The 22,685-nt window shown below is 47.8% G+C and overlaps 1 protein-coding gene across 3 annotated transcripts in view; it reads right to left on the bottom strand.

Annotated features, from left to right (window-relative positions):
• Positions 1-556: 556 nt before the first annotated feature.
• Positions 557-22,685, bottom strand: part of SMOX (spermine oxidase) — a 61,769-nt gene continuing 39,640 nt past the window's right edge. Inside the window, exons 2-7 of one of the 3 annotated variants that reach the window (XM_084855352.1) lie at positions 21,986-22,220; positions 15,786-16,012; positions 10,256-10,429; positions 5,546-6,248; positions 1,937-2,097; positions 557-1,079 (exon numbers count right to left, since the gene is read on the bottom strand). In XM_084855352.1, coding sequence (XP_084711478.1) covers positions 942-1,079; positions 1,937-2,097; positions 5,546-6,248; positions 10,256-10,429; positions 15,786-16,012; positions 21,986-22,193 — 1,611 coding nt within the window. In that variant the 5' untranslated portion in view covers positions 22,194-22,220 and the 3' untranslated portion in view covers positions 557-941. The remainder of the gene's footprint in view (positions 1,080-1,936; positions 2,098-5,545; positions 6,249-10,255; positions 10,430-15,785; positions 16,013-21,985; positions 22,221-22,685) is intronic. The other 2 variants (XM_084855353.1, XM_084855354.1) reach the window with 2 other exon arrangements.

Below are 22,685 nucleotides of genomic sequence, written 5' to 3'. Positions count from 1 at the left end.
TGCTGGACTAGATGGACTCTTGGTCTGATCCAGCGGGGCTTTTATGTTCTTATGGAAAGCTGCCACTGAAGTGCTCAAGGCTCCAGGGAGAAAGGGGAATGCCCAGCTCAGTTTATCATCCAAGCTAGGAAAGAACTTTTGGGGGAAAATGGTGTTCACTTCATAATGGTTCTTGCTTCATAACCCAAGCAAGTATTACAAGCTGGAAAAATTAGTATTTTGAACTAGGTAAGCACAAATTTTGTCAACATCTAAGATGCAAACAAATGCAAACAGCTAACTAGTCATATGTTTCCAGAAGAACAGGAAGGAATGCTTTACAAGAGTTTGTTCACTTCTTCTCTGGGGCCCACATATGACTAGCACAGTGACATGCAGATAGGCTAGTTTTTTGCAGGCTAGTAAGTTTTGTGAATTTCTCTGCAAGGCCAAAGTCAATGCCTCAATGACCACCATGGAGTATTCCATCACTCAACTGGACAAACAGAATAAGCACAATCCAGCGGCACAGTCTTCTGCACAAACCCCACTGAAATGAACTCAAGCTTCACAAGAGCATGGTGGTTATTACAACATTTATTGAAATATAGAAGGCACTTACAATACGGCCGGGGGGGGGGGGGCAGGGGGAGAGAGAAAGAGAAATACCTCCAAAAGAAGCACCAGAGGGGCAATCAGAAATCAAATGACACAAAAAGAAACAGCTTTCACCCAGACAGCAGGAGCACCCTTTCCCGTTAACAATACAGTACATGAAAAAAAAACTACAATCAACCAACTACAGGTTAAAATGGTTAAGACATTTTTTTAATATAAAAAGATAAAAATGTTTCTATTATTAGTTTTTATTTAGAAAAAGAAAGAAAAAAGAAAAGAATTCTTTAAACACGCAACTGTAAAAGGAATCACGAGTTAGTGGTTCTTCTGATAGTCCAGGCCTCTCAATTCCTGCATTGCAAGAGGTCTTGGTACATTTCAGTGAGGTGAGCTGCCTCTCTCTGGCCAGAAAGTAGAGCCCCATGGGTAGTGGAATAATACTTCCTGTGGGTGGCCTCACCTGAAAACATCACCTGCATAGGCTGGAGATCCAGGGCAGGGAAAGCAAGGGAGGAGGGAAAGAGAGAGGGAAATACATTAAAAAGACGCTTTTGAAGAGAACAGGGCAAGGAACTAACACATTCAGATATTTGTTTGTTTATTTAATTATTTGAAACATTTATATCCTGCCCTATATCATTAAGATCTCAGGGCGGTGTACAATTAAAATCAATTTAAACAGTAGATAGAACTGCAAGTAAGTTTCTACAGCCAAAGAAGTCTTCAAAGAGTATAGGCCTATGCCAGGGAAGTTTAACCTCAGGCCTGTGAGCCAAATGTGGCCCTCCTGCAGTTGCAGTCCAACCCTCTGGCAGACCCCAAATGGCCATGCTCCCTTTCCCTAGTCCCACCACCAATCATTTGATGGCTTCCTGGATTTTACACTGTTTTTCCCTCATTATAAATGTCTCCTAAAGCTTAGTTACTGGCAGTAAGGCCTTTAAGTTAAATATGCTGCTATTTTTGGCCCAGCTCCCTTTGCCTTCAGCTCCACCCACCACTGGCCCCTGACAACGTCTCCGAAATGGAATTCAGCCCTCCGGATGAAAGAGGTTCTCCACCCCTGCCCTTTGCAGACAAACCCCACATCCCGCTCTGTGTCTGGTGAATGCACGACGGAGGAGCAAGATTATGCTGGCCAGCCACACCCCATGACCCTGACCAATCCACTGCCCATGAGCCCCCCAGCCCCGCAGCTGCACATTTAGGTGGTGATGTGTTTGATGGGGATCATTTTTAGAGGTCAGAAGATTCAACCCACGTTTCTCAAGCTGACTAATCATTGCTTGCAAAAGTATTTCCAACTTCTGACTGAAGCTCCGTTCCAGGGAGTACTTACAACCGTCTTGGAGCTCTCGGTATAAGGCAGTGGCTTTGCAAGTTTCTCCACGTCCGTTCCGGTTGACCCGACTTGAGTGTAGGAATAGGAGCCACGGAAATAGGGATTGCTGCCCCACGAGGATCGCAGGATCCGCCGCGGTTTTGGAATGTCTGGATTCCCTAAACCAAGAGAGAGAGAAACAAAGCCACTAGGAAAATGTAAACATGACGGAAGGCCCAAAACAGCGCACATCACCAGAAACCCAGCTATCTAAAAGGAGTCTTCGAATGGAGAACATCAAATGGCTTTGTTTTCAGCATGCTTTCATATTGTGATGCACGTCTCGGTGATAAGCTGTCCTGCTAGCCCTACTGAAAAGTTTGCAGCAAACCAAAGGCCTCCTTGGCTATAGAAAAGCCCACACACTTATTAATATTAACTAGAGACATTACACTGGCCATGTGTAAGCAGTCAAGAAATACATCCTTGTGGCGGGAATTCCATTGATGGGCAAAGAGGATGTAACCTAGAGAGAGACTTACAACGTGGATCCCTCAAATCTGTGGAGGGTCTTCACACCAACAATGCATATTCCTGGAATTGGTAGCACTGCCACACAGACACTCCATGACACGTGGCCAGCATCTCTACATGTTATGCCCCTCACGTGGAACTGTCTTCAGGAGGGTGAATGTGGATTTTTATCTTTTTATCTTATATTCATATTAGGTTAAAGGCCTGTGTGATTTCCTGACTTGGAAGGGTTGAGTCTGACCTAAAGCCCGAAGTTTCTAGTTTTGCCCATCAGAAAACGCTTATAAGGTGTAGCAGCTGAAATTTTTGTCAAGCACACAAGATCCCATTGTAAGCAAAGATTATTTTACCTAGGGATATTGTTTGCTAAAGGTTTGGGGTTACTAAAAGAGTTATTATTCTAGCTATTGTTCTGAAGAAACCTGAAGATTTCCTTCGGTCATGCACTGATCAAAGATATATTTGTGGAGAACAACAAGAGACTATTCCCCTAAAACCTGTTTTTCAGCTCATTAAAAATGTCTGATGACATCCTTGAATTAATACGTCAAGGTGCTGGTCAGCAGAAAATATTGTTCAAGCTTCTTGCCCGAGAGCATTTCCTATTTGTTATTTGCAGTCTGATGTTCTCTGAAAAGGTGGCTTGTCTCCCGCAAGCTCAAGTATGGAATTCTGCTATGTCACCCAAAACCTGACTTGGGTATTCCAAACCAGGATAAAAACCCACACATAAATTTTTTTTGGAAAAAAAACACCTTTCAATAAAATGTCAACAACAACAAAAGCATGGCTATTTCAAAAGGCCTCCAAAGTGCCTGCAAACTTCCACACAGGGCCGGGGAAGGGACTACACCCTTCTCCGAAAATTCACGGTTGGAAGAAAGGCAAGGACTTATCCCTGACATTGCACTGAGCTCCACGGGCCCTCAAAAGCAGCAAGACGTCTCGCCACATCTGAAAGCCTCCAAAGGCAGGTGCAAGACCAGAGGTGACATGGTGCCCATCTCTCTCTTTGCACCGAGACAGGAGATTGCCAAACGTGGAAATGGGGCCGCCACTGTCGACCACATTTCAGGAGCCCTGCGGCCCACAACCCATGATTTCTGGCGAAGACAACTGGCAAAGGTATCGCCTGGCAACATGGCCCCAAATCAAAAGGGTTTCCCAAGCTCGATCTCCATTTTAGAGACTTCTGAGCAATATTGTAAAACGCCAGCAACATGAGATCAAAAAGACGTCTGGGACTTTCAGTGCGGCTAACATCATCTGGGGCGGGGACAATACTGCATTAGTAGAGCATGGGCCACAAGCTACCACAGAATCCTGTGAACCTGAAGCTTCTGGCTCCCCCAAAATCTCCCAGAGAGCTTAGTTGACAAAGGCCTGTGTACAAGGCATCGAGTTGTTTGAACGGGACACCACTTTAATCAGATTTACTAAGTGCTGCAGTTGCCAATGGTTCATAGGCTGCTCAAGTCTGGAGTGTTTCGACAGCAAAACCAAACAATCCACTATGCTAACTTGCGTGGGAAATCAAAGCCCCATAGCTGAATCATTTCAGCAATGAAAGGGACACAGAGTACAAGTGATCGTGAATAGGCGAAGATCACAGAAGCCAGATCTAACTCAGAGTGCCTGCAAAGTTCATGAGATAACTCTCCCAAGGGCAGGAAGAGCAGCCATGGTCAGACTGCACTCCAGGCTCCAGGAAAGCTCCTCAAGGCTCCTCGATAATGAGAAGATCAGTAATAAAGTCCCCGGAAGGTATTTCCCCCTTGGCATGGCAGATCTGGGGTTTATGTAGGGCACTGACCATGTACCAAGCATCCCCTCCCTAGAATCCTGACTAGAATCCTCTGCAACATGGAGACAAAAGCTTCCTGCAGCTAGAATGTTCGAGGAACGATGCTCCAGGTCAGGGATGCTGAACCTTTTTCAGCATGAGGGCCGAGTTCCATTTCAGAGGTGCACCCAGCTGTGGAATGAGCTGCCCAAAGAGGATCGCCTGGGGCCAACATCGTGCTCTTGTTGGAGCCAGGTGAAGACCTTCATATTTTCCCAGGCATTTTAGCCTTTTAGAGAGCAATCCTATGGCCCCTAGACAGCATCTGGGGGGCCATAGGACACTTTGAATTCCTGGATCCAAGGCCGGGGACAGCACTTCAACCTTGGACTCAGGAATCCGAGCTCCCTGCCCCCTCCCACTCGCAGCTGGCATGGACAGAACCACGCCAGCTGCCTCTACAAGCTTGCAAACACAAGCTCAGAGGGGAAGGAAAGGGCATGCCGGTAGATGGGAGAGGGGACATCTTACATTGGATCTCCACCCATCTCAGCCTCCTTCCCTCCCCCTCCTCGATGCTTAGCTAGACATGTGAAAACACCCATCTAGCTAAATGGCAAAGTGGGAAGCGCAGTACACCTCCCATTCCACTTTGCATGCTTGTGAGCCTCCAGTTTCAGAGGCTTATGAGTATCAAGGGCGGATCCATTAGGATTGCACCCTTAGTTTCTGTTGCCTTAAACCTGCTGCTAGGTTTTATTTTGGTTTTATTTTTATATTATACTGTCATTTTAAACTTTGATATTGTATTTTATCATGTTGTATTTTATGGTTTTCATTGGTGTGAACCACCCAGACAGCTTCAGCTACTGGTTGGTATAGAAATGTAATTAATTAATTAATCAATCAATCAATCAATCTCAGAAATCCTTGCAGCAAATATGTTACGAAGATCAGTCGACATGGGAAGACGCCAGAGCTGCATATCAAAGTGCAGGCTTTGCATATAAAGGGTCTATAAAGGTTGAACTCCCTGTATCTCCCGTGGAACAATTCTCGGTAACAAGGCCGGGAAAGGTCTCTGCCTGAGAGCACCTGCAGAATCGCTGCCAGTCAGAGTACACAGCTTCAGACATTTATAATTATCCCCGTACTGCTGGCGGAAGCCTGAGGCTAAGACAGAGTTTCTGGCCCAAAGCCACCCGCTAAGTTCACGGCAGGGCCAAATGCGACTCATTCGTTTCCCATCCAGTCCCAACCCTGCCCAGCCTTTTAGCTCCCTGGACCCCAAAGGAAAGAGGATCACAGACCTGTAAATTTACGCAGCACCTCAGTGCAGGTCTCTGCCACAGTTTCGTCGTCGTACTTCTCCATGATCAGGGCCTCTTCCCCACAGATCCAGCCACTCAGCACGTGGCCGTAGCGCTCCGGCGGGTAGAGGACATCGAAGCTGCAGATCTTCTTGTACCACAGCTCCTCTGGGTAGGTGAGGCTCTCTGCCTCTGCCTCGTCTTCCCAGACAAACTGGATGCTGTTGCACTCGGGGCTCCAGAAGGGCTCCTCAAACTCCAGGAAGATCTTGTCTGTGGTGCTGATGCCCAACTTCTGAATGGCTAGGACTTTCTCTTCCGGCAACTGGGGGCAGAACAGGTTCTCGTGGTGCTTCTTCAGGACTCCCAAGGACACTGTCACAATGACGTGGTCGGCCAGAATGAACTCACAGTCCTCGCACTCCACGAAGACGTGGTAGCCCGCGTCGTCTTCTTCCATGCGGTCGCTGTTGTGGTCAGCCACTCGCTCTATCTCCTTGCTGATGGACTGGTTCCAGTGGATGCACTTGACAGGTTTGTTCAGCTGGATGACCTGCTCCGGGATGGAACGGGACAGGATCTCCACGATCTTCATAAAGCCGCACGGGATGATGTGGTGGGCCCCGGGGATTTCGGTCCACTCCCCAAATTCACTGAGCGAGACTTCGTCCATGCTGTGAGAGCTGCTCTCGCAACTTTCCACCTAGGACGAAGCAGGCAGAGAACAAGGATTTTCATGGGGCTGTTTCTCCTCCTAGTGGTGATGCAAAACAGGGATAATATAACGTGGCCGCAGCCAGTAGCTTAGATGATCTTTTAAAAGGGCTAGACAGTTTAATGGAGGATCAGCCGATCAGTGGACAATGACAGCTAAATAAAACCTCCATCCATGGGCCGAGGCAGTAAATGAACAGCGGATCCCAGGAACAACAGATAGGGGAAGGGTCACCCCTTCATGCTCAGCTTCCCAAAGGCATCAACCTAACCCCTGGTGGAAAGAGGATCCTGGACCAGACGGACCTTGGCCTTGATCGAGTAAGGTAAATGCTGATGCTTTAAGAGTGAGACTAAGGACCAAACTAATGACGATGGAACAACCATGTGTATTTTGTGTGTATGCTGCCTCGTTCACATATAAAGTATATGTGTGGCAGGGGGGACAGTATTCTTTGCATGAAAAGGAGTGCACAGGGGGAGGGACGAAAACCTCCCCCCATGACCAGCACCTTTTTACCTTGCTGCATTCCGTTCCTTTGAGCAATTTTCAACCGTGCTGGATCTGATACTGGAAGTGAGACACGCTGGGCAGTGGAGGCTGGTGGCTCCGATGTCAGTGGGGTGGTGAATCTGCTCTGGGTTTCAGTCAAAACCTTGGAGAGCTCCTTTAGAGTTCTGACTGAAATCCAGCGCGGATTCACCCGGATAGCTCCTTTAGAGTTCTGACTGGTTCCGACTGAAACCCAGAGCGGATTCACCACCCCACTGACATCGGAGCCACCAGCCTCCACTGGTGCTGGGAGAAAACTAATTAAAGCGATGGAGGCCAAGGCAGGTCAGGAGAAGAAGAGGACAAGTTTCACTCCCTTTTATTTATTTATTATATTTATATCCCACTTTTTTCCTCCTTAAGGAACCCAAGGTGATGTACATAATCCTCCTCTCTCTGTTTTATCATCACAACAACCCTGTGAGGTAGGTTGGGCTGAGAGTCTGTGACTGGCCCAAAGTCACCCAGTGAGCTTCCATGGCCAAGTGGGGACTAGAACCCTGATCTCCCAACTCCCAGTCCAACACTCCAGCCACAACCCCACACTGGCTCTTCCCTCACATGCAAAGAAAAGCATACACACACACACACACACACACTTTATACAGAGTGGCCCAAAAGTAGGTATACAGTACAGTTTATTTGCATTTTATTACATTGTTTATTACATTTACATTTGTTTAACACTGTTTAATCTCGTAAGTGCTCGAAATGTATTCCATCAACGTTGCAACATTCCTCGAACCTGTCCAGAACACTGTAACACACAGTACGACACAAATTCCGGTCTGCATCAATGTCCATAAATGCTTCCGAGATGAACTCTTTTAATTCATCCACTGTCCAGGGATTCCTCTCAAAAACCTTAGTCTTTACTACACCCCCCTAAAAAAAGTCCATTGGTGTTAAGTCGGGTGAACGTGGCGGCCATTCAATGCTGCCACGTCATCCGATCCAATGCTGTGGGAAGGTGTTGTCAAGATAGTCCCTTACTGCAAAAGCATAATGAGGAGGTGTCCCATCTTGTTGGAAGAGCAGTTCGGCGAAGTTAGCCTTGGTTCTGAGATGTGGCACTACCACGTCGCGTAACATGTTTAGGTACTTGTTACTATCCACAGTTGTATTGAAGAAAACTGGTCCTACAACACCTTCGCTGGACAGTGCACCCCATGCTGCGACGCCTGGCTGGTTCAGTTGAGATGTGATAGTCAAATGAGGATTTTCATCTGCCCAATAAACACACTTATGCCTGTTCACATGGCCTGACAACTTGAAAGAAGCCTCATCTGACCAGATGATCTTATTAAGAAGGTCTGGTTCGTTAGAGATTTGGTTACGCATCATCTCACAGAATTGCAACCAACGGTCTGGGTCATCCTCCAGAAGACCATGTAACAGTCTTGGACGGTACTGCTTCAATTTCAGTTCACGCATTAAGCGTTGCAAGGACATTCTAGGTATGGATAGCTGCTTAGATGCACGTCGTGTGGACTTTTTCGGACTGTTCACAAATGTCAGAGCGACTCTCATCTAATTTTCCTCTGTCATAGACGTCCTAGGACGTCCAGATTTCGGTGCATTAGCCACTGCACCTGTTGCTTCAAATTTATCTCTAAGACAATAAATTGTCAGATGTGTTGGTGGAGGAGTGTCAGATGCTTCTTGCCACACCGTGCGCGCCCGCTCGGCATTTTCAGTCTTCCAGTACTGCTTTAGAACCCACTTTCTTTGTTCTTGACTCAAGTTTGCTGCCATCATTCACAATATCAGAAAAACAAACTAAACAACTAAACAACTGTATACCTACTTAAGGGCCTCACTCCCCTCACTCTCTACACTTAACTGATTTAACTGTCACTCCCTGTCACTCACTCTTCCCAACTGTCATTCTGACTCCACCCACACATCTTCTACTCACACATTCTCTCCCCCTCCCATCAACATTCTAAACAACTGTATACCTACTTTTGGGCCACCTGGTATGTGAATGAGGCAGATATGCTGATGGGTACCCAGCACATCTACTTTGGCCTTAAACCTGGGGAATAGTTCAGTAACCAATAATCCTGCACTGTCAGGAGTAGGTAATGTGGTGGGGCTGGGAAAAAAAACCTTCATTGGAGACCCTGGAAGCTGCTGCACTGGGCTCAGGTGTAAAGGAGCTATGTTCACATATGATCTAACTCAAACCTCCATAGGTGGGGTGGTAGGCGAGACACTGAAACAACACATTGCTGAAGACCTCAATGTAGAGCTTCTGTGTCGAATATAGTGCTGTGCCATAAATTTCTCTCACATTTTTTTGGACCATTCTCATTCAGTTTGATAGAAAAGAAATTGCTTTCAAAAAGAAATTTAAAGAAGAAATTTTGGAGAAATTATCATGGATTGGGTTTGGGATTCTTGTGCTTACTTTACTTAGGAGGTGGCCATGGAGTTTAATTTACTTATGAGGAGGCCATGGAGTGTACAGAGATTCATTGTACAATAATCTCTGTGGCAGCCTGTAGCCTCCTTGGCTTCCCACACTTCAGTTAAAGCCATCACGAGGAAGACATCATGAGGTAATTCCTCCAAAGGGGCTTTTTTTAGTTCAGGAATGGCAGGTAACCTGGGAGGCTGCAGAGTAATGGAAGGATGTGTAACAGGAAGAGAAAACACACACAGCACCCTTGGCCACCTCGCAGTGATGAAGTATGCTCAAAAAAAGAAATTCAAAATTCTGCCTCAGAAAAGTGGAAGCCTCAACATAGTTGATGCTGTTCCAACCTGCAGAAGCAGTGCAATAAACCAAAAACCCTTAGGAAAGAAGAAAGAAGCTGTGCTACAACCCCTGCTGATAGTGAGCCCTATCTGTGAGAAACTGTTGGGAGAATTTATCTTCCCCTAGGAGACATTTGGTTTGTCCCCCCAATTTCTCTGCCCACAAATAGGCTGGTGAATTTTGAGAAGCCATTTGTGCATAGCTCTAGTCGAATTGCTCTTTCCAACCTGCACTATATATAGTGCTACAGCAGCCTTCCCCATGCGGGCTAGGGGATTATGGGAGGTGTAGTTGAAAACATACACCAGGCTGGGGACGGCTGTGCTACCGCAAGGGTGGGCAGACTTCAGGCTTGCAGGGCCTGCCTTGTTTTTGACTAGAACCCTGTGATCCACCAACCAGAGCCTAGTTCAACAGACGTGCACTTAGAATGAAAGAATCCGGAGGCCAAGAAATTGTTCTGAGTACCAGAACTGAACAGAAACGACAGCATAATCTGGGGGCAGAGCGGGGAGTGGGGAGTCATTCTGTTGCTGCTATTGTAAAAGAAAGGGGAGTCAGAAATCCTTGCTGATCTACTGCAAGTCACCCAGAGATCTATCAGTCAATCCAGCTCTACTTTCTGCCCACAGCCCTCGGCTACCACCTCCCCAGCAAAGCCCCAGCCTGAGTGCCTCACCTTAAGGTACTGCTGTATCATGGCAAGCTTTAGTCTCCTGACTGCCTCCGAGTCATCCAGATCCGCTTTGATGCGTTTGCGCACAACATCTCGCGTGAAGACACCCACGCTGTTCTTGCTCTCAGCATTGACTGGTTTACCACTCTGGAAGAACTCCTGAGTCAGGTTATAGACCTGTCCCGAGACAGGGAGGGAGAGCACACACAAAAAGGGGTTAACAACCCAGAGCAGACTCAGAGTGAAGAATTGCAGTTCCTCCATCCATCCACACATGATCGCCTTGTTCTCTTTTTGCCTCCCTCTCCACTACCACCCTCTAATTGAGCACCTATGGCGGGCACCAAACTGGATCGCCACAGGGACCAGAAGGAAACTAAGAGCTCCACAATCCCTGGCTCAGCACTGGTGGCCTTCAGCAAGGAATTTCTGTGTTGGGGGAAAAAATACAAGAATAAAAATGATCTACCTGTCCTGTGACGGGGGGAATACCTGTTGAGAGCCGGCAGAGCACAGTGGCTAAGAGACTGAGCTATGAATGAGGAAGTTGCGGTCCCAATCTCGCCTCCGCCACTCTCTCCGAATCTCAACCTTCCATCTCCTATATGGAGACGACAATACTGACCTACCTTATGGGGTTGTTGTATGGACAACTGAATGCGCGTGTGAAGCACTTTGAACATTCGAAGGTGCCATCTATAGAAAGCTTTATTACCACAACTCCCATCATTACCGCTGCTGGCTGGGAAGGATGGGAGTTGTAGTCCAACACATCTGCTCCCAGAGAGGCCCACCAAGCTCTCGCAGAGGCATCGGGGGAAGGGGGGAATATTTTTCTTTCAGCAAATGTTCTCCTCCTCATCTACTTTTAATATTGTTCACAGCTTTTCCCTGCAGTTTCGTCATAGTGTTTGTCCCCTGCCACCATTAGTGGGGTTTGAACGGCTGTCCATGTGCTTTTTTTGCAACATGCAGGTATCTTGTATAGTGCATACTGTTTTGAGTACTGTCTAATATTAAAGTTGTTTATAAATAAAATACATAATAAATGATGTGACACAGAAGGCACGCTGTATCAGCAGCTGAAATGATGCAAGGGCAGCTGGAGCGATCCGGAGAAAGGCAGGAGCACCTGAGCCCAACTGAAATCAATGGAACACAGATCGCGTTCTCATTGAGATGGCAAATCTGGAACTTATTCATTACACCAGCCATCCCCTGCAGGTTTATTGAACTGCGATTCCCATAATTCCCAGGAAGCATGCAGTCCAACACATCTACTGTATTACACTGAGAGCTCCCCTTTCCACTCAAGCCAGTACATGTCGTCGTCCTCCTCACGTTTTATCCTCACAATAACCCTGCAAGGTAGGGTAGGCCAAGACTTTGAGAGCAGCCTTCCCCAGCCTGGTGCCCTCCAGATCTTTTGGACTACAACTCCCAGCATTCCTAATCATTGGCCATGTTAGCTAGGGCTGATGGGAGTTGAAGTCCAAAAGGTCTGTAGGATGCAAGGTTGGGGAAGACTGAGATAAGTGACTGGCCTATGGCCACCCATGGCTGAGCAAGGATTTGAACCTGCACTTCCTCAATTCTGGTCTGACACTCTTAACCACTACAGCAGATCGGTTCGCTGGGCTGGGCTGTACCTAGGGATGGACGAAAGTCCCTTACCTGGTCCCGCAGCTTGCTTCACGGTGGGGGGGAGGCGCTCCATTCCTCCCCCCGAAATTCTTGGCGGGGGGGAGGCGCCCCGTCCCTCCATCTGAAATTCTGGCCGGGGGGGAGGCGCCCCGTCCCTCCGGCCGCGAATACTCCTTGCTGGCCGGGACGCAAATGGCGGCGGCCGTAGCCACCGCCATTTGCTTCCCTGCAGTCAGCCGTGATAGGCTACGTAAATCCTTACGTAGCCTATCATGGCTGACTTTGAAAAAAAAACAAAAAAAGCGCGTACGCAAATGGCGGCGCCCATGGGCGCCGCCATTTGCGTTCCTTATTTGGGCACGTGTAGTCTACATAAACATTTACGTAGACTACGACGAAAATAAGGGCAACGCAAATAGCGTTGCCCTTATTTTCACCGTAGTCTACGTAAATGTTTACATAGACTACACGTGCCCAAATAAGGAACGCAAATGGCGGCGCCCATGGGCGCCGCCATTTGTGTACGTGCTTTCCCCCCCCCCAAAGTCAGCTGTGATAGGCTACGTAAGGATTTACGTAGCCTATCATGGTGTTTTTTGAAAATCTAGCCGTGATAAGCTACGTAAATCTTTACGTAGCCTACCACGTTTGCTTGAGGTTTTTTTTTTTACAGGGAAATGGCGGCAGCGGCTGCCGGTCGGAAGACTGGCCGCCGCCGCCGCTGCACCGCCACCGGGAGCTGCCAGCACCAGGGACATTCGCCAAAGGTAAGTCCCATCCGGGGGGGGGGGCGTTTCTCCACTAATTTCGGGGGGCCGAATGCGTTGGCATTCGGCCTCCCGGAGATTCGTGGAGAAATTCTCCGCCATCCCTAGCTGTACCTGTGTCATGTAAGCAGGCGAGAGCTCATACTGACTGAATGTTTCCTCACTACCCGCCCCCCAACAAAAAATCACATCACCCTGCACATCAGGGAGAAGCCAAGTGAGGAACCTTGTCCCTGAGATGCTAGCTTTCTGTATGTAGGGAATTTTTCTTTGTATGGAGGAGCATTCAACCACACGAATGAACCCTTGCCTGCAGCCTGAAGTGGGACAACCCAGACACGGCTTGACTATCTCAAAGAGAAGTGTACCCTAGGCACGCCTTTAAACATTGAAGTCTGACCCATGAATGCTTCTCTGCCTGTTTCTGGTCATCTGTGTATGAACTATTTTCCTAGAATTCAGAAGAAACCCAAGGGAACTTTCACATGAATCTTGTAATGCTAACCATAACATTACTTTGCATTCCTATAGCCCTTCCTTGAACATTCTCAAGTGCTACATGTACCTCAACCCAAACCAGATCAAACTAGCAACAGGTTGTGCTCCCTTGACGAATCAGCCGCTGGAACCTGAATGGCAAATTCTGCTTCAGCATCCCATTTGGATGGCCAGCAATTTAAGGGTACCAGCCGGTGAAGATGGGTGGCGAGACCTTGATCATGGAGCCACAGAAACATGCCAAAGGGACAGGTGCTTGCAACCAGAAGTATTAACTAAAGCAGCTTTCTCCCCAACCTGGTGCCCTCCGGATGTGTTAAGACTACAACTCCCAGCATCTAGGAGCTGTAGTCCAACACATCTGGAGAGAAGCAGGTTGAAGGGAACAAAAGTTGAGGAGGCGGTCAACCCCAGTCCCGTTCTGCTCCCACTGAATGGTGCCATGAAAAGTTCAACAGCCTGGCCTGTTCTGGCTGGCGCCACCCCCCTCATCCACCAATCTGAAGAGGTCAAAACCACAGCTAGCTGAAACACCTGAAAGCTGCTGCAAACCTGGCCTCAGCATAATGCCATATGGCCTTCATAAGCTGCTTGCTGACCGTAAGCAGATCACACATTCACAAGACAAGCAAAACCACATGCAGCTCCAGTCAGAGACTGGCCAGAGGCTAAATCAACCACCGCCACGTTTTTACTGCCCCACTGTGTTCTCTTTGTGTCAAGTGGACCCCACCCCCCAAAGAGGCCAATTTTTAAAAAAACTTTGAACACTTGTCTGAACCAGCAGCTGAAGAATCTGAATCGGGGGGGGGGGGGGGGGAGACCTTAAATCAGTTGCATGACCCTAATTCCCAGCATTTTAATTGGTGCTAGGAATGTTCTAAGAGGATCTAACTAATACATATCAAAAGCACTCCCCATACTCTATCCCTTCACACTCAGGCAGACAGGGAAACTCAATGCTAAAACTCGCTTAAGAGGCAGAGTTACCTGAGAGTAAGCAGCATCGAATTTGGAGGGATTAACTTCTTAATAGGGATGTCCGTCCTTTGAAAATCCAGCCCTTTGGGGGCCCAACGGATCCCCACTGCCTGCCTACCTCGGCTTGCATTCATGAGCTGAGAGGTGGGCTTTTCCGAAAATCCAGGAACTTTTTGCATTTGTTCTTTTCTTGTCAACAGACAGTTGCTCAAATTGAGAGTGTAATTTGCACAAATTGAGGGTGTGATTTGCGTAATTTGTACCAAACGTGGCTGCAATTTGCACTGCACAAGTTATGCAAATTACAGCCGGAATTTCTGTAAATCAAGCAAATTACTGCTGGAATTTGTGCAAATTATGCCTGCAATTTGCTCAACTTTCTATTGACGAGGGGGAAAAAACCGTGGAAAATCCGCACGCCAGCTCAACTTGATGCAGATCGAGTCGGGCTAGCTCCTGGGTAAGCAAGCCAAAGTCTGGAGAGTTGAGCAGCTGAAAGTTCAGTGAACTCCACCCCTGGAGGATTCCTCCAACATCCCTACTTCTGAGTAAGCATGCACAGGACTGGGCTGCATGTCACCCGAAATAAAAACGGAAACCAGAAGGCAGCCTATCTCAACCTGGTGATGTTTCATGACAGCAAAAATCCCAAGCAGATCATGTAGGACTGCTTGACCCTTCTGGAAAGTTCCCCAATCAACCTTGTTACCTGGCCTGAGCAATAAGGCATCCTGCTTCTGCAACCAACGTTCCCTGCGATGGGCTGACCTCCCCTCGTGTTCTCCTCTACCTTGGCTCCACCCAGTACTGGCCACCCCCACCTCGTCCCCTTCAAGCTGGCAGGAGCTGGGTCTGACAGTCAGCAGCTATAGAAGAACAAACAAAATCTTTGAAAAACCAAGGACAGAAAAGCCACGCGACTCCAAAGAATCAAGCAACTACGCTCCTCGGGAGGCTGTGATGGCATCAGGAATGACTGAATTAAAGGGGAGAGGCTGTCACCAGTGGAGGCTGGTGGCTGCGATGTCAGTGGGGTGTGGACTCTATTCTGGGTTTCAGTCAGAACTCTAACGGAGCTCTCCAAGGCACTCCACACCTTGGATCGCTTCTTTAGAGTTCTGACTGGTTCTGACTGAAACCCAGAGTGGATTCACTCCCTCACTGACATTGGAGGCACTAGCCTCCACTGGCTGTAGCCCAATGACAAATCCCATGACTTGCACACAGATGGTCCCAGGTTTAATTCCCAGAACCTCCATTTGGAAGGATCTCCGATAAGAGGGCTGGGGAAAAGCATGCTGGAGGCCTGGGGAAGCAGCTGACAGTCACAGTAAACATTTCCAAGCCAATGGTCGAACCTTGGGATAACGTCAGTGTCATCATATGCTCAATGCCTGCTAGTTCAAAGTACATTTAAAAGACATGAGGCCTTTATGGTTTCTCTTCCAGCCTTTATGAAACCTGGCACCCTTCAGATGCTCTGGAATCCCATAAGCCCCAGGTCAGGATGGCCAATGCTCAGGGATTACGGGAGTTGTAGTCCAAAGCATCCGGAGAGCCCCAGGTGACCGACCTCTGCTGTATACGTATTATGCAGCTGGTGCTTCTGCCCAGACAAATCTTTAGTGCCATTAAATACAAACCTCGTTGTATAAATCACTGAATTCTTCAACCACATCTTTCGGGATCCTTTGACCGTTGTTGGTGAGGTGATAAGCCACCCCATTCTTGGAGTATAGGCTGATACGGCCCACACTCCTCTCATCATCTGTCGTCGCTTCAAGTAAGCCATTATCTTCTGCTAGATGATAGACTGGATTTCCATTGGAACCATGGATCCACGTAGCTCCCAGTTCAAAAGTAGCGTTTTCTACAAGGGGGTGGGGGGAGAGGAGGCAGTCCCAAGTTAGAATGCTAGAAGAAAAAGACAAGGGCCGCCTTAAAAAGAAAAAAAAAACACAGCCAGTGGAAAGCAAAAAAGAATCAGCAGTAACACAGGAATGGGACAAGCAACAGATGTTGTTTGCGAAACACCGGCACCCCTGAAAATGCCCTTTTCTATCTTTCTCTAAGCAGGTTTTCCCTCCTGCCACATTTACTGCTGCTGTTTAAACTCAGGGGATCTTAAAATGCAGCTTGCAGCAATGTACGGAGTGGGGAGCAGTTGTTAAGCAGGGGAAGGAACCACACTGTGTATGCAGATCTACCCTCCTCGACTACCCCTGGGGCACTAACACTCCTGGATTTGTTGTGTGTACTGGACATGCAAGGCCCGCACGTTGTAAGCAGGAGGAGCATCTGGTCTTCCACAATGAACCTTCGCTTGCACAGAAGCTCTGCAGGAAGGTCAGCACAATCCGGTTAACGATAACGAGCATAATAAGCATCAACCACTTTGGAGTCACTTAAGATCGCCACCGAAGCCCCATGAACAAAACCTGACCGTGTGCATTTCATTCCATCTACAGCAGCAGCTGCACAGAACACAGAGAGGGACAGGCAAAGCTAAAAATAGGCCAGGCTGCCTGGACCATTTGAAATTCAATTAACCTATCTTCCTCAGAACAATACACCTCAAAGCAGATGAGCCTGGCGTTAAGCACCCAGCATCAAAGTGTGAAGTTAATCACATCCAAGGCAGACACTCAGTTGTGACTGAAAGGCCCTCAGAAGCATGGAGGGGGAATTACCTTTCCCCATGCCAGCTCCCACTGAAAGTGATGCTAACTGCAGCACTCGTGCAGGCACTTTATCTGAAGGCTACGATTACCTGTTTCCATTGTGCTTTTCCTCCCAGAGCTGGGAGAAGGTGCTGATTTCCCTGGGAATGTGTCAGAAAGTGGGGGGAGGAGGAGGAGGAGGAGGAAAACTTACAATTTTAAAAACAAATCAAATAATCACTGGGTTCAAAACATAAAAAAAAAAACCAGTGTGTTTTTGGATGCAAGGAATTCTTCCTCCATCCATCAATAAATGAGACTGAATTCATTATAAAATGGCCCTATTGTCTTTTTTCTTTTGTTCTCATGTAATGTGTTAATTTAACAATGAGAGCAAATTTCCACATATTTTCCCTATCCATTCACTCACTGTAAGGATAGGATTAATGATCTCCATTGTTTGGTAGGTATGATCCTTGCTGCTGGAACACCATTGTTGTTTTCCCAACAGGGCTTGCGCAGGAGAACATCTTGGTGCATTATGTGCTCTATGTTAATTCACATGTGGGTGGGGGTTTTCACCCTCAGGCTCCACGGGAAGGCTGAATTCTGCACAAAAACTCTCTATGCTTGCACTCATGCATGACTGCAGGATACACAGAGCCCTCCCTGCACAAATCCCCCAGGCACTGGCAAAGCAAGGAAATGGGCAGCATCACCATGAGAAATCTGGATGGGCGTGCCATTTTCCAAGGCTCTAATCCCCTTGTTTGTGGATGGAGCCTTTACATTCTCTCTCCCTCTCTCTCGATATATAAAGACCACAACCAGGAAACGTTCCACAGGTGCGCTGATCGACATGATGGCCCCCTAAGGGCTTGGAATATTGAGTATTTCCCTCCTGTCTGGCAGCACATGCAGCCAGGGGGGCTATTTTTGACTCGGCGTATCGGCAGTCTATGACCCATTTCCCATTCCAAGGCCAGTGCCAAGAGTTTAGCAGCATCTGCAATTCGCAACTGAAAAGCCGGATGCTGGACTTGTAGGGCATCCTTTCTTGTCCGCTTCCCTCACGAAAGCCCGTCAGATGTCCAGGCTTTAATTTACTGTTGCTTGTTTATCAAGTGTGTTGTAGTGCGTGATGTCAGGGCTGGGCTAAAAAAGGAGGAAAAGGGAGATGGCTAGAGCCCCCCCCCCCCCCCGGCTAATAAAACAATGCGCAGCCAAAAAGAAAAGGAAGACAATTTCATTGCCATGAGGAAGGCTACGAGGTGCGGAAAAGGAAGTCATTTGCAGCACCGTCAAGGACATGTTCTGCACCATCCAGAGCAACCTCATCTGCTTTAGAAAGAATGGGGCCAATATGATGTCGCATTTGAAAAGGTTATTGCATAGTCTCTTAGACACTGGCGGGGAAGCTATGGGACACCCGAGTACGGATGGCACGAGAGTCTGGGAAGGGGGTAGAGTCTGGTGCACTCCCCCGCACACCTCGCTCCCCGAGACTCGCTTGCCGAGCCCCCGCTCTCACCCGGACCCACTCGCCGAGCAGCCACGGGCCTGGCAAGCGGGCCTGGCAGCCACCTATCCTCTTAGCAAGTCGCCATTCTGTGTAAAAATGGCAGCTTGGGGATTTCCATAAACTAATGTTACGTAAATGGCAGCTGTAAAGGACCATTCACGCAAAATTACTGGCATAAATGGTCCATTCATGCCCGTAATATTGCGTAAATGGCTCCTTTATGGCACCCTTTCCCAACAGTAGATTCCGGAAATCCACAAGCTGCCATTTTAAGGCAAAATGGCAGCTCACAAAGAGGACTGGTGGCTCCTGGACCTGCTTGCGGGGCACACAACTGCTCAGCAAGTGGGCCTGGGTGAGTGTGGAGGCTCAGAGAGCAGGTCCAGGTGGAACGAGTAGCAGCTTGGCAAACACCTGGCAAAACCGGACGGTAGTGAGTCCGCCCATCCCTATACCCGAGTTTCAGGTTTTCATTGGTGGTGCTCCTAAAAGCCTTAAGCTACCAATTTCTTGGGGCTACACTGACAAAAGTCATACCTTAAGCTAAGTACAATTGGTGCTGTAAACTGCCTGGGCAGAAGCCTGGCTGAGGAACTGTTCTCCATTGGGATTTTCCAGTGCAAGATTGCTGAATTCCATGCAAAAACACTGATGTCTGCATTTGTGCACAACTGCAGAGCACGCAGTCCCTGACTGTACAGACCCCTCCCCACCGCAGCCTGTTCCATTTTCGGAAAAGACCCCCCTGATTTTAAGGGGCCCCTCCAGAACAGTGTGCACTGTGGCAAGAGGGAGCCACAGCTGAGGGTGGAACTCAGCAAAAATCAGAGCCCTGCCTTAGGCAAGCAGAAATGCATTCCACTTTCTCAAGGGCCACTTTGAATCCGTGCCCACCTAATCCAGGGCTAGCTGCATTCTCTACTCATACAATCCAAATTATACAACCAGGAAATACAATCAGGGATACCTTGCACCTATTTGCTTATTATTAGCGGCATCTGTCCTGTTCACGTGACTCGGGTTTTCAAACAGCCTCAAATGTTTTCATTCAAGAAGAGGAGAGCCAGAAGGAAATGGAGATGTTTCCAAAATGTATGGCAGGGACCATGAGGTCTAGAAACTTTAGGAATTTTTTAAAAACTCAGGAAACCTGTGAAGCTCAGGATGTTGTATTCTTTGACAAATAGCAAAGTTCCACACAAAACAGATATGTCTCAAAAAGAAACTGGTGGAGGAGGGGCCAGGGGTTCCACCTGAAAGACCTGCCCATGATGGATCAGAGAAAGGGTCCATTTAATCCAGCAATATGTTTCCAACAGCAGCCAGCCAGGCACTTTGGGGAAGCTCACAAACAAGGCATGGAAGTAACAACAGCCCGTTCCTCTTGCTTCTCCTCAGCACTGGGTATTCAGAGGTACAAGGGGGCCCTGCGATAAAAAGTTGTAGTGTAGAGGGCTCCTGCTCAGGGTGACACCAACCAGCCAGCCATGCCCTCTTTTGGGATTGTACGTTCCATCCCACCCTGCAACACACACTTAACATTCCATGGCCGCTGAGCATACTCAGTCCTCCCTCTGTTGCTTTTGAGAGTGAGGGGAATTTGCTCCCTTTGGGGGGTTTCTCTAAAACATTTTTGGACTTCTGAAAAACCTGAGGATACTGTAAGCATACCAATACCTCCCTCTTGTTTCACAATGGCCCCATTTTGGCTGCAGAGCAGTCGGCACTCCTCACATGATTCCACCATTTGAGAGAGCGATGCTGCCCCTGTGCACAGGGGTTTCATTCAGCTATTGGTGGAACAGATAAAATCACAAAAGAGGTCTGTGGCACCTTAAAGCAGGGGTACAGAACCTCAGGCCTGGGGGCCAAATCCTACCCTCCAGTAGTCGCAATCTGGCCCTCCGGGGTTTCCTCAATGACCCCACCCTGTTTCCCCCAAGCACTTTTTTTTGTTTCCTGGCTTTTGTGCAGTTTTTCCCCCCATCCCCCCATTCTCTTAAAGCAGGATGAGTTTTAAGGTGAAATATGCTGGTATTTTTGGTATTTCTGCCCCTGAAGAAAAAAAAACCCAGAGTGCCTTTTGGCACCACAAAGACTAACAGATTTCTTGTGGCATAAAGCTTTGCTGTTTTAAATCTGCATTTTAGATTACTACACTGCTGCTAAGCTTTATTCTGGTTTTATTCTGGTTGTATTGTTATACTGTGGTTTTACTGTTTTATATATTTTATATTGGGTGGTACAGAAATGAAATAAGTAAGTAAAATAAAAGGTGTGTTATCCTCGGTTGGCTGATAAATCTATATCCATGGACAGAGAGGACAAAAGCACAAACCAGCCCTCTCCGACCTGGTGCCCTCTAGGCATGTTGGACTACAGTCCCCATCATTCCCCTCCAGAATGGCCATTGGTTGGGGATGGTGGGAGTTGGGGTCGAACACATCGGGAGGGTGCCAGGCTGGAGGAAGGTGGCATAAATGGTACAGTTATAAAGCCATGAAATGGAAGAGGTCCAGTCTGTGACATTTCTATGCAGAGCTCACCAGGCTTAAGAATTCTTGGTCCCACTGTTTACATCTCTCACAAAGGCGCATGCACACACCCTGGGATATAGATTTCTCTGCCAACGGAAGAGACGACTTCATGCATCTGATGAAGTGGGCTTTAGTCCATGGTCTGCCACCATACATCTGTTAGTCTGGTTTAAGAGGTCACAAGACTGCTTTGTTTTTGCTGCAACAGACTCGCCCAGCTCCCCACCCCACCCCTTTGAATCTCAGCTATTTATAGGAATGCAAATGCTGAAGAGCAGATATTTCTAATGCCAATGAGCATTCTGTCCAACTGCACTTTTAGCCTCATTGAAGCAAGGGCTTCAGGTGTGGAAAACAAAGGCCTGTGGGAAATAAAGCCATCTCTCACCCTCCCTCTGCCTCCATGCTTGAGATAAGAACTGTAATGACCTTTGCACATTCATCCATAAAAATGATGGGGGGGGGAGCCAGGGTAAATCGTGGGATCTTTGGCAGGGTGGTAGAACTGGCTTAAAGGACATCGTCCATTAACGAAACTAGCCCAAGTCATTTTTTCTCTAAAAATATGTTTTCCTAATCCTTTTAAAAAGGGATTAGACATCAAGGGCTATTAGCCACAACAAATGGGGCCTTAAACAATAGAGTGGAGTGTTTCTGCTGGGGAAGGCCGGAGGCTCCACAGCTCAATGTTTTTCTGCATGTTGGGGGGGGGGGTAATTCTCCCTCTTAGACTTCTTTTTCTAATAGTTTTTCAAACTACTGCAAACCTCAGGGCTTCCTTAAGCCTGCTGATATCTCACTCTTGGGCCTAAATGGTACTGTTTTGGCTACATAAGCAATGGCACTCGCCTCCAAACATCGGAAATAGAGGGAATGATGATAGCTACATGGAACCTCGAGGTTCAGAGGCAGTGAACCTTGGAATATTAAATGGTCCGGGGACAAGCAACAAGGAAGACTGTACTCTTAATGGCTGGTGAGCTTCCCCTGGGCACCTGACAGACTACTGTGAGAAACAAAACATTGGGCCAAGTGGTTCGCAGGCTTAATCCAGCAGCGCCGTTCCCTGCTGCCTCATGCAAAGCACGCCAAAGCAGAAGCCGTCTATGAAGGCCATTCCTTACCAAGCTTCACGCTTTGTACTCGGCCTCCAATCCGGTCAGATGCTTCAAGGACAGTCACATCCGTAAAACCGTTTTCCAGGAGAGTTTTTGTCGCAGAGAGGCCCGCAAGCCCAGCACCAATAACTACTATTCGCGGCTGTCGTTTTCTCCGTAGGCCACTACTAAGAGGATCATCAGTGCTCTCTGCAGATATTTCACTACTTTGCATGCCGTCCAAGCTCTCTTTCTAAGGAACCTGACAAGGAAAGACACATAAACGGGGTCACAGCATTAGGCTGGCAATTCTTTTTTCCTCTCTCTTTCTCTCTGCTCCCGTTTCCCCCTTTTCCTTAAGACCCTTTTCAATCCCTTGCTCCAGCACAGCAATAAATTCTGGAGAAACGTCAGAAGCTCAAGGACTGGCAGATCCGAAAAGGAGAGCCAAACGGTGTAAGTGGGACACACTGAGAGGGTACGCAAGACCAGCCTGGAATATAAATGTTTCTCAACCTGGAGAATAAAAGGCTTGGAAGTGACAGAGGCCTCCGCCCGGTCATCAGAGATGCCATTTTCAGAAAATGCACAGAATTTTTAACTTTATGCTTCTTTTTATAGACATATAGACCCTATCGAGGTGGCAATTTTGTGGTCAAGGAAAAAAATGCCAGACAGCATGCCGTGAAAACATGCTGAGCAAAGGAATGATGCAAGCCCGGCTTCT

The sequence above is a fragment of the Heloderma suspectum genome, chromosome 5, assembly GCF_057233095.1.
Source record: "Heloderma suspectum isolate Gila_16-S chromosome 5, 16-S_ref, whole genome shotgun sequence".
NCBI classification, from domain to species: domain Eukaryota; kingdom Metazoa; phylum Chordata; class Lepidosauria; order Squamata; family Helodermatidae; genus Heloderma; species Heloderma suspectum.
The sequence above is the reverse complement of the archived record's forward strand: the minus strand, read 5'-3'. Positions and strand labels throughout refer to the sequence as shown.